Here is a 13,022-nt window from a genome sequence, read left to right on the forward strand (position 1 = left end):
ACACGGTATGGTGTAAGTAGGACAGTAGGACACGGAATGGTGTAAGTGGGACAGTAGGACAGTAGGAATCGGTATGGTGTAAGTAGGACAGTAGGACACGGTATGGTGTAAGTAGGACAGTAGGACACGGTATGGTGTAAGTGGGACAGTAGGACACGGTATGGTGTTAGTAGGACAGTAGGACACGGTATGGTGTAAGTAGGACAGTAGGACACTGTATGGTGTAAGTGGGACAGTAGGACACGGTATGGTGTAAGTGGGACAGTAGGACACGGTATGGTGTAAGTGGGACAGTAGGGCATTGTATGGTGTAGCTGGGACAGTAGGAATCTGGATGGTGTAGCTGGGACAGTAGGACACTGTATGGTGTAAGTGGGACAGTAGGACATGGTATGGTGTAAGTGGGACAGTAGGAATCTGTATGGTGTAGCTGGGACAGTAGGACATGGTATGGTGTAAGTAGGACAGTAGAACACAGTATGGTGTAAGTGGGACAGTAGGACATGGTATGATGTAGGTGAGGTGAGGTGAAATTGGGTTTAACGTTGTCCAAGATTATTGCACTTATATAGCGACGTGCATGCACGTGTATGTGTGTGTGTGGCTGCTTGTACTAGTCCGGACTGATGCCGATTTATAGTGCTATCTCACTGAGATACAATGCCGCAGTTTACCATGAATACCCCACTCAGACACAGTATACTGACTCCGAGACGACCAGTCCTTGTTTTAGCCCCTTAATGCCGAGCGTCAGACAGGGTAACAACAAGTACAATCTGTTAATGTCTTTTTGTATGACGCGGCCCGGGATCGAACCCTGGACCTTCCGCTGTCCGGGCGGACACTCTACCACAAGACCACGGAGGCGGTCTGGTATGGTGTAAGTGGGACAGTAGGGCACTGTATGGTTTAGCTAGGACAGTAGGACACTGTATGATGTAAGTGGGACAGTAGGACACTGTATGGTGTAAGTGGGACAGTAGGACATGGTATGGTGTAAGTGGGACAGTAGGGCACTGTATGGTGTAGCTGGGACAGTAGGACACTGTATGGTGTAAGTGGGACAGTAGGACATGGTATGGTGTAAGTGGGACAGTAGGGCACTGTATGGTGTAGCTAGGACAGTAGAACACTGTATGGTGTAGCGGGGACAGTAGGAATCTGTATGGTGTAGCTGGGACAGTAGGACACTGTATGGTGTAAGTGGGACAGTAGGACACTGTATGGTGTAAGTGGGACAGTAGGAATCTGTATGGTGTAGCTGGGACAGTAGGACACGGTATGGTGTAAGTGAGACAGTAGGACACAGTGTGATGTAAGTAGGACAGTAGGACACGGTATGGTGTAGCTAGGACAGTAGGACACGGTATGGTGTAGCTAGGACAGTAGGACACAGTATGGTGTAAGTGGGACAGTAGGGCACTGTATGGTGTAAGTAGGGCAGTAGGACACGGTATGGTGTAAGTGGGACAGTAGGACACGGTATGGTGTAAGTGGGACAGTAGGGCACAGTGTGTCGTAAGTAGGACAGTAGGACATGGTATGGTGTAAGTGGGACAGTAGGACACTGTATAGTGTAGCTAGGACAGTAGGACACGGTATGGTGTAGCTAAGATGTAGGAGACGGTATGGTGTAAGTGGGACAGTAGGGCACTGTATGGTGTAGCTAGGACAGTAGGACACGGTATGGTGTAAGTAGGACACGGTATGGTGTAGCTAGGACAGTAGGACACGGTATGGTGTAAGTAGGACAGTAGGACACGGTATGGTGTAGCTAGGACAGTAGGACACGGTATGGTGTAAGTAGGACAGTAGGACACGGTATGGTGTAAGTGGGACAGTAGGACACGGTATGGTGTAAGTAGGACAGTAGGACAGAAGGACACGGTATGGTGTAAGTAGGACAGTAGGACACGGTATGGTGTAAGTAGGATAGTAGGACACGGTATGGTGTTAGTAGGACAGTAGGACAGTAGGACATGGTATGGTGTAAGTAGGACAGTAGGACACGGTATGGTGTTAGTAGGACAGTAGGACAGTAGGACACGGTATGGTGTAAGTAGGACAGTAGGACACGGTATGGTGTAAGTGGGACAGTAGGACACTGTATGGTGTAAGTAGGACAGTAGGACAGTAGGACATGGTATGGTGTAAGTAGGACAGTAGGACACGGTATGGTGTAAGTAGGACAGTAGGACACGGTATGGTGTTAGTAGGACAGTAGGACAGGGTATGGTGTAAGTAGGACAGTAGGACACGGTATGGTGTAAGTAGGACAGTAGGACAGTAGGACACGGTATGGTGTAAGTGGGACAGTAGGACAGTAGGACACGGTATGGTGTTAGTAGGACAGTAGGACACGGTATGGTGTTAGTAGGACAGTAGGACACGGTATGGTGTTAGTAGGACAGTAGGACACGGTATGGTGTAAGTGGGACAGTAGGACAGTAGGACACGGTATGGTGTAAGTAGGACAGTAGGACACGGTATGGTGTTAGTAGGACAGTAGGACAGTAGGACACGGTATGGTGTTAGTAGGACAGTAGGACAGTAGGACACGGTTTGGTGTAAGTAGGACAGTAGGACAGTAGGACACGGTATGGTGTAAGTGGGACAGTAGGACAGTAGGACACGGTATGGTGTAAGTAGGACAGTAGGACACGGTATGGTGTTAGTAGGACAGTAGGACAGTAGGACACGGTATGGTGTTAGTAGGACAGTAGGACACGGTATGGTGTTAGTAGGACAGTAGGAAACGATATGGTGTAAGTAGGACAGTAGGACACGGTATGGTATTAGTAGGACAGTAGGACACGGTATGGCGTAAGTAGGACAGTAGGACACGGTATGGTGTAAGTAGGACAGTAGGACACGGTATGGTGTAAGTGGGACAGCAGGACAGTAGGACACGGTATGGTGTAAGTGGGACAGCAGGACAGTAGGACACAGTATGGTGTAAGTAGGACAGTAGGACACGGTATGGTGTAAGTGGGACAGTAGGACATGGTATGGTGTAAGTGGGACAGTAGGACACTGTATGGTGTAAGTGGGACAGTAGGACACTGTATGGTGTAAGTGGGACAGTAGGACATGGTATGGTGTAAGTGGGACAGTAGGACACTGTATGGTGTAAGTGGGACAGTAGGACACGGTATGGTGTAAGTGGGACAGTAGGACACTGTATGGTGTAAGTGGGACAGTAGGACACTGTATGGTGTAAGTGGGACAGTAGGACACAGTATGGTGTAAGTGGGACAGTAGGACACTGTATGGTGTAAGTGGGACAGTAGGACACGGTATGGTGTAAGTGGGACAGTAGGACACGGTATGGTGTAAGTGGGACAGTAGGACACTGTATGGTGTAAGTGGGACAGTAGGACATGGTATGGTGTAAGTGGGACAGTAGGACACGGTATGGTGTAAGTGGGACAGTAGGACACTGTATGGTGTAAGTGGGACAGTAGGACACGGTATGGTGTAAGTGGGACAGTAGGACACGGTATGGTGTAAGTAGGACAGTAGGACACGGTATGGTGTAAGTAGGACAGTAGGACACTGTATGGTGTAAGTGGGACAGTAGGACACTGTATGGTGTAAGTGGGACAGTAGGACATGGTATGGTGTAAGTGGGACAGTAGGACACGGTATGGTGTAAGTAGGGCAGTAGGACACGGTATGGTGTAGCTAGGACAGTAGGACAGTAGGACACGGTATGGTGTAAATAGGACAGTAGGACAGTAGGACACGGTATGGTGTAAGTGAGACAGTAGGACACGGTATGGTGTAAGTAGGACAGTAGGACACAGTATGGTGTAAGTGGGACAGTAGGACACGGTATGGTGTAAGTGGGACAGTAGGACACGGTATGGTGTTAGTAGGACAGTAGGACAGTAGGAATCGGTATGGTGTAAGTAGGACAGTAGGACAGTAGGACACGGTATGGTGTAAGTGGGACAGTAGGACACAGTATGGTGTAAGTGGGACAGTAGGACACAGTATGGTGTAAGTAGGACAGTAGGACATGGTATGGTGTAAGTAGGACAGTAGGACACGGTATGGTGTAAGTGGGACAGTAGGACACAGTATGGTGTAAATAGGACAGTAGGACAGTAGGACACAGTATGGTGTAAGTGGGACAGTAGGACACGGTATGGTGTAAATAGGACAGTAGGACACGGTATGGTGTAAATAGGACAGTAGGACAGTAGGACACAGTATGGTGTAAGTAGGACAGTAGGACAGTAGGACACAGTATGGTGTAAGTGGGACAGTAGGACACGGTATGGTGTAAGTGGGACAGTAGGACACGGTATGGTGTAAATAGGACAGTAGGACACGGTATGGTGTAAATAGGACAGTAGGACAGTAGGACACAGTATGGTGTAAGTGGGACAGTAGGACACGGTATGGTGTAAATAGGACAGTAGGACAGTAGGACACAGTATGGTGTAAGTGGGACAGTAGGACACGGTATGGTGTAAATAGGACAGTAGGACAGTAGGACACAGTATGGTGTAAGTAGGACAGTAGGACAGTAGGACACAGTATGGTGTAAGTGGGACAGTAGGACACGGTATGGTGTAAGTGGGACAGTAGGACACGGTATGGTGTAAGTAGGACAGTAGGACAGTAGGACACGGTATGGTGTAAGTAGGACAGTAGGACAGTAGGACACGGTATGGTGTAAGTGGGACAGTAGGACACGGTATGGTGTAAATAGGACAGTAGGACAGTAGGACACAGTATGGTGTAAGTGGGACAGTAGGACACGGTATGGTGTAAGTGGGACAGTAGGACACTGTATGGTGTAAGTGGGACAGTAGGACATGGTATGGTGTAAGTGGGACAGTAGGACACGGTATGGTGTAAGTAGGGCAGTAGGACACGGTATGGTGTAGCTAGGACAGTAGGACAGTAGGACACGGTATGGTGTAAATAGGACAGTAGGACAGTAGGACACGGTATGGTGTAAGTGAGACAGTAGGACACGGTATGGTGTAAGTAGGACAGTAGGACACAGTATGGTGTAAGTGGGACAGTAGGACACGGTATGGTGTAAGTGGGACAGTAGGACACGGTATGGTGTTAGTAGGACAGTAGGACAGTAGGAATCGGTATGGTGTAAGTAGGACAGTAGGACACGGTATGGTGTAAGTGGGACAGTAGGACACAGTATGGTGTAAATAGGACAGTAGGACAGTAGGACACAGTATGGTGTAAGTGGGACAGTAGGACACGGTATGGTGTAAATAGGACAGTAGGACAGTAGGACACAGTATGGTGTAAGTGGGACAGTAGGACACGGTATGGTGTAAATAGGACAGTAGGACACGGTATGGTGTAAATAGGACAGTAGGACAGTAGGACACAGTATGGTGTAAGTAGGACAGTAGGACAGTAGGACACAGTATGGTGTAAGTGGGACAGTAGGACACGGTATGGTGTAAATAGGACAGTAGGACAGTAGGACACAGTATGGTGTAAGTAGGACAGTAGGACAGTAGGACACAGTATGGTGTAAGTGGGACAGTAGGACACGGTATGGTGTAAGTGGGACAGTAGGACACGGTATGGTGTAAGTAGGACAGTAGGACAGTAGGACACGGTATGGTGTAAGTAGGACAGTAGGACAGTAGGACACGGTATGGTGTAAGTGGGACAGTAGGACACGGTATGGTGTAAATAGGACAGTAGGACAGTAGGACACAGTATGGTGTAAGTGGGACAGTAGGACACGGTATGGTGTAAATAGGACAGTAGGACAGTAGGACACAGTATGGTGTAAGTGGGACAGTAGGACACAGTGTGATGTAAGTAGGACAGTAGGACAGTAGGACACGGTATGGTGTAAGTGGGACAGTAGGACACGGTATGGTGTAAATAGGACAGTAGGACAGTAGGACACAGTATGGTGTAAGTAGGACAGTAGGACAGTAGGACACAGTATGGTGTAAGTGGGACAGTAGGACACGGTATGGTGTAAGTGGGACAGTAGGACACGGTATGGTGTAAGTGGGACAGTAGGACACGGTATGGTGTAAGTAGGACAGTAGGACAGTAGGACACGGTATGGTGTAAGTAGGACAGTAGGACAGTAGGACACGGTATGGTGTAAGTGGGACAGTAGGACACAGTATGAGGTAAGTAGGACAGTAGGACAGTAGGACACGGTATGGTGTAAGTAGGACAGTAGGACAGTAGGACACGGTATGGTGTAAGTAGGACAGTAGGACAGTAGGACACGGTATGGTGTAAGTGGGACAGTAGGACAGTAGGACACAGTATGGTGTAAGTGGGACAGTAGGACAGTAGGACACAGTATGGTGTTAGTAGGACAGTAGGACACGGTATGGTGTAAGGAGGACAGTAGGACACGGTATGGTGTTAGTAGGACAGTAGGACAGTAGGACACAGTATGGTGTAAGTAGGACAGTAGGACACGGTATGGTGTAAGTAGGACAGTAGGACAGTAGGACAGTAGGACACGGTATGGTGTAAGTGGGACAGTAGGACACGGTATGGTGTAAGGAGGACAGTAGGACACGGTATGGTGTTAGTAGGACAGTAGGACAGTAGGACACAGTATGGTGTAAGTAGGACAGTAGGACACGGTATGGTGTAAGTAGGACAGTAGGACAGTAGGACAGTAGGACACGGTATGGTGTAAGTAGGACAGTAGGACAGTAGGACACGGTATGGTGTAAGTAGGACAGTAGGACAGTAGGACAGTAGGACACGGTATGGTGTAAGTAGGACAGTAGGACAGTAGGACACGGTATGGTGTAAGTAGGACAGTAGGACACGGTATGGTGTAAGTGGGACAGTAGGACAGTAGGACACAGTATGGTGTAAGTATGACAGTAGGACACGGTATGGTGTTAGTAGGACAGTAGGACACGGTATGGTGTAAGTAGGACAGTAGGACACGGTATGGTGTTAGTAGGACAGTAGGACAGTTGGACACGGTATGGTGTAAGTAGGACAGTAGGACACGGTATGGTGTAAGTGGGACAGTAGGACACGGTATGGTGTAAGTAGGACAGTAGGACACGGTATGGTGTAAGTAGGACAGTAGGACAGTAGGACATGGTATGGTGTAAGTAGGACAGTAGGACACGGTATGGTGTAAGTAGGACAGTAGGACACGGTATGGTGTTAGTAGGACAGTAGGACAGTAGGACACGGTATGGTGTAAGTAGGACAGTAGGACACGGTATGGTGTTAGTAGGACAGTAGGACACGGTATGGTGTAAGTAGGACAGTAGGACACGGTATGGTGTTAGTAGGACAGTAGGACACGGTATGGTGTTAGTAGGACAGTAGGACACGGTATGGTGTTAGTAGGACAGTAGGACAGTAGGACACGGTATGGTGTAAGTAGGACAGTAGGACACGGTATGGTGTAAGTAGGACAGTAGGACACGGTATGGTGTTAGTAGGACAGTAGGACAGTAGGAAACGGTATGGTGTAAGTAGGACAGTAGGACATGGTATGGTGTAAGTAGGACAGTAGGACACGGTATGGTGTAAGTAGGACAGTAGGACACGGTATGGTGTAAGTAGGACAGTAGGACACGGTATGGTGTAAGTGGGACAGTAGGACACGGTATGGTGTAAGTAGGACAGTAGGACAGTAGGACACGGTATGGTGTAAGTAGGACAGTAGGACACGGTATGGTGTAAGTAGGACAGTTGGACACGGTATGGTGTTAGTAGGACAGTAGGACAGTAGGACACGGTATGGTGTAAGTAGGACAGTAGGACACGGTATGGTGTAAGGAGGACAGTAGGACACGGTATGGTGTTAGTAGGACAGTAGGACAGTAGGACACGGTATGGTGTAAGTAGGACAGTAGGACACGGTATGGTGTAAGTGGGACAGTAGGACACGGTATGGTGTAAGTAGGACAGTAGGACACGGTATGGTGTAAGTAGGACAGTAGGACAGTAGGACACGGTATGGTGTAAGTAGGACAGTAGGACACGGTATGGTGTTAGTAGGACAGTAGGACAGTAGGAAACGGTATGGTGTTAGTAGGACAGTAGGACACTGTATGGTGCAGCTGGGACAGTAGGACACGGTATGGTGTAAGTGGGACAGTAGGACACTGTATGGTGCAGCTGGGACAGTAGGACACGGTATGGTGTAAGTGGGACAGTAGGACACTGTATGCTGTAGCTGGGGCAGGTGGACATTGTATGGTGTAGCTGGGACAGGAGGACACTGTATGGTGTAGCTAGGACAGGAGGACACTGTATGGTGTAGCTGGGATGGTAGCGCACTATGATATGATAGGTAGCCACACACTGGTATCAACAACAAACTACATTGTTGCCTACCTTTTCATGATATGTGCGAAGGTTTCAGGGGCAGAGTTGGAGCGTCCTGTTTTGTTGAGATCATTCTTGAGTCTGTTCTCTTTCTCGCGTAAGAAGGGATTTCGGAATGACTTCTGCTTGAGGATGCTCTTGACCATGATCTGGAGACAATCGTTGCAATTAGGATTCACAGTGTTCACATCACATCAAATGGACACCAGTAATATGTCCATAAAAAAAAAGGAACAAGGCTCTCCAGCTCATCTGAACTGTTCTGGAATATTATATTATGGCTGATTATGAAGGCTTTACAAGGTTAATAAGAATATGCCAAAAAGTAACAGAAGTTTCCAATAAACAGAAATCGTCACTGCATGTATATCCTCTGACAGCAGAACATGAAGGCAAAATGTGAAGGTAACAAGAGTCATCAGAAAGATGACATATCCCCCCGGCAGCTGTCTGTAACACAAATAAAATGTGCAATTCTGTATGTAATGAGTCAAGAGTTGAATGTTCTTTAAGAAGCATACATTGTTTACCAACAAAAGATCCACCATGGTCGCATCCATAAGAAATGGAAAGTAAAACATGTGTGTTTCTGTGGGGTTTTTTTTATGCAAACAAATGACAAATTACAAGAAACAATAACTAAACAAGCATATAGTCAACAAAGTCATCTATATCCCCCACCCATTTTAACACGTTATGGTCCCAAACCAGGTAACTGACCCAACATTTTTCTTAGCCCATGTCAAAATAGCTGCAATGGAAATTCTAAAATAAACATTTATAAAACTCCTTAATATCAAATTGCACCAGTTCAGTATGTACTTTATATATAGACATGCAATGTTTGGCAAAGAAATATTTAACAGATTATTTGTTATACTCCATAAGTGAACCCACCCTATATGAAAACTTAAATCCAACTTGTTGGATAACATAAAAAATAAAAATTTATAAAATTCCTAAATAGCAAAAGGCACCAGTTCAGTATGTGCCTGGTAGACATGCAAAGTTTTGTAAGAAAGTATTTAACAGTTTTTATCCCCCCGACATATAATGACGGGGGGATATAGCCATCAGTATGTCTGTCTGTCTGTCCGTCCGTCTGTAATCATTGTTTGTCCGGAGCAGATTTCCTAAACCGTACAACCTAGCTTCCCAAAACTTGGTACACTTACCAATCAGGCTCAGTAGTAGTGCCTTTTGCTATTTAGAGATTTTTAGAATTTTATATTTTTGTCGTTTCCATGGAAATATGATGAACTTAGGAAATTTCAGGGTAGTGCTCTTGTCCGGAGCATATTTCCAAAACCGTACAACCTAGCTTCCCAAAACTTGGTACACTTAACAATCAGGCTCAGTAGAAGTGCCTTTTGCTATTTAGAGATTTTTAGAATTTTATATTTTTGTCGTTTCCATCAAAATATGATGAACTTAGGAAATTTCAGGGTAGTGCTCTTGTCCAGACCATATCTCCCGAACCATACAACTTAGCTTCTCAAAAGTTTTTACAACTATCAAGCAGGTATGTAGTTGTGCCTTTGCTATTAACAGATTTTTTCTTTTTGTTCTTTTTTCAATTTAACCCCCTGGATGCCACAGGGACATATATGTCCTTCCTCTACAACCCTCACTTTGAAGTGGAATAAAATTGAAAGTACATCATGCACACTAATACACTTCACAGTTTTGAATAAGCTGGGAGATTCCCTGTTCTGTGATATCATCCACTGACATTTTAGGCCAAGCAAAAGTACTAAAAATGACCTCTGAAAATTAGGTACTTCGTAAATGTCACCATTTTGTACACATTACTAAATCACCACTCACCGCGTTATTTACAGCATGTTTTGAAATCTAAATTTCCGATATTTACTCCAAGAAATGAATTTCAAAAATAGCACATTAGTGATCACGGGTATCTGTCCTTTATGAAATCACCAATGATCATTCCAAAACGGCTCCGATAACCCTATAATCGTTCAGAATGTTTTGGAAAATACGCAAAAACGAACGCCGAAGTGAACTTTCCGCCATTTTTGAAAGTGTTTACAAAATCACGTTTCAGGTACACCGGTTACGAGGTGCCTGTAACATCACGTATATTTCAAACTTAGCTACGATACACACATCCTTGAATTCCTCACACATTTTAGAATCGAATGAAAAATGGTCTTTGTCACCAATACAAAGTGGCTGGATGAAATCAAGCAAAATAAGTAAGGTGTGAAAACGAACGCTGTGCTCGAAAAACTGCACTTGTTTGAAATGTAAACAAAGCAAAATACAGATTTTACACAGTGTAGCATTTTCTCCTATTTTGAGCTATCCATTCGTCTATTCGTTCAATATATTGGCTCAACATTTTCAGAATATGCATGGGAAGAGAATCGTAGGAAGAATTATGGAATTTAAAATAGATACATTGACAATTTCTGTTGAAAATATCAAATCATTGCAAAGTTACCGTCCTGTGTGACACCATGACTGATGCAAAATCACACACAACAACAACGGTATTTATCGGAATTTCTGACTATTTCGGTTTGGTTCAATGAAAATTATAACAACAAATAACAGTACATAGATTGTCAGAATGTGTATGATTACTTACATGTCACATTTATGTATATACGATCCCTGAATCAACGAAAGTCCCCTCGTAAAATCCCGCGTACTGTTGACAGTGAACACGCCATTTTGTAAAAGTCGGTCACAGGTATAGTGATGTCATACGTCAACATTGTTGTACATATTTGGTAATTTCTTTGAGGTGAAGGTCCTTGAATGAGAGTGCACACGATCATTGTATCATGCTGTTTACAGTTTCAGTTATGATGTAGATTTTGCATATCTTTTATACAATACATTTTTATCACACAATTAATTTCACTTTGGACATTTGTCAATGTTCAAAATGATATCATACGTAAATATAGGCCACAACATGTATGAACGAAACTTTGATAATCTCCTGTTTGTTAGAACCTTGTTTACATAACAATTGATAGGTTTTTAGTGTCGAATACGATATTTCTTTCCTTTGGAGGAGTGTTATAAGATGAAGTGTAAATGTAACTGCAGCATGTACAAATTTCTTGGGATGTGCAATAGTCAATATTATAAGTTCATATTAGCAATGTGCATGAATAGCCGTTTCATTTTATTTTATAACTAAAACAGATTACTTTCACAAAATGGATGATATTTTTTCGGTAAAATATATGCACACATTTCTGAAAGAATTGTCTTGGAATTGGTTTTTTTATGTCGTTTGATACACAGAACAGTGATACCTAACGATTCGCCAGGTGCGCGTTAGTCACAAACAATTCACGAATTATTCCTCTCGTTTTGCATTATATAATCAATGGGTTCATTCTTTTTTCAATATTTTGATCACAGGATATTAAACTGTTTACTTAATTTCTCCAGGAATTGTAAAATGTATAAAATACAATCCATGCCAGGTACCCCGTTGGTTCAACCTTAAACGATTATCCTGATAATTCTATACCAATAGAGCTTTCTTTGCATCTTTTTATTGTGTCATTCTGAGACGAGATGAAGAGAAATAATAACATAATAATGAACAACTATATGTCCAATATTGAATATAATTTTGGTTGTTTTGAAATTTTATTTTGGGTATTTCATTACGTAAGTTGATGCCAGACAGGTGCATGTCTTGTCCAATTAAGATACTTCAGTATGTGCCTGGTAGACATGCAAAGTTTTGTAAGAAAGTATTTAACGGTTTTTGAGTTACTCTCCAGAAACAAACACCACTCTTATAGAACCTAAGTCCAACTTGTTACCACGGAAACATAACAAATAAAAATGTATAATATTCCTAACTGCAAAAGGCACCAGTTCAGTATGTGCCTGGTAGACATGCAAAGTTTTGTAAGAAAGTATTTAACGGTTTTTGAGTTACACTCTGGAAACGAACACCACCCTTATAGAACCTAAGTCCAACTTGTTACCATGGAAACATAAAAAATAAAAATTTCTAAAATTCCTAAATAGCAAAAGGCACAACTTCAGTATGTGACTGATAGATATGTCAAGTTTCAATCAAATACACTGAACTGTTTTCGAGTTCTGCCCCGGAAAAGGAAATGATTACGGACAGACAGACAGACGGACAGACTGGCTGATCGCTATATGCCCCCGCATTATATGCCGGGGGGATAACAAGTATCAATACACAACACAATGTAACAGTAACCATACCACATTATACTGAGTAAACTTTCATGTAGATACATGCAGAATGGTTCAGTAATGGCCAAATATTGTGGCCATGTTAAATAATGGATCTGAGTGCCTTTTAGGGCCACCACGGCTGGTATGATCTCTTTAAGATGAATGGTTTATGGTGGAGGAGCACATGGTCACAAGACAGACAATGGCCATCTTTCTTGTTGTTTAGTTAAGTAAGCAGTCAGGGTCCCAAGCAGCCCACTTCAGAGGAAGTTGCAACGGTACCCCAAACATTACCACAAAAGATGTTGACAACGCACAGTACTTGCCTAGTGGGTATCAGCAAAAACTAAGGGAGGTAATTCAGGCACTATAGTTTTATACACAAGAAGTAGTATGCAAATCATCCACGCTTCAGTGAATGTGAAATAAAATCTCAAATGGGTATTATCTTTAAATAAAACTTTAAATAAAACTTCAAAATAAGT

At 44.0% G+C, this 13,022-nt stretch overlaps 1 protein-coding gene across 4 annotated transcripts in view; it reads right to left on the reverse strand.

Annotated features, from left to right (window-relative positions):
- LOC124121190 (calcium/calmodulin-dependent protein kinase kinase 1-like) overlaps positions 1-13,022 on the reverse strand; it is a 226,473-nt gene that overhangs the window by 11,309 nt on the left and 202,142 nt on the right. For all 4 annotated transcript variants that reach the window (XM_048396109.1, XM_048396111.1, XM_048396108.1 and 1 more), the window contains one exon: positions 8,341-8,480. In XM_048396109.1, coding sequence (XP_048252066.1) covers positions 8,341-8,480 — 140 coding nt within the window. The remainder of the gene's footprint in view (positions 1-8,340; positions 8,481-13,022) is intronic.

The sequence above is a fragment of the Haliotis rufescens genome, unplaced genomic scaffold (genome assembly GCF_023055435.1).
Source record: "Haliotis rufescens isolate VD_foot unplaced genomic scaffold, xgHalRufe1.0.p SCAF_15, whole genome shotgun sequence".
NCBI classification, from domain to species: Eukaryota; Metazoa; Mollusca; class Gastropoda; order Lepetellida; family Haliotidae; genus Haliotis; species Haliotis rufescens.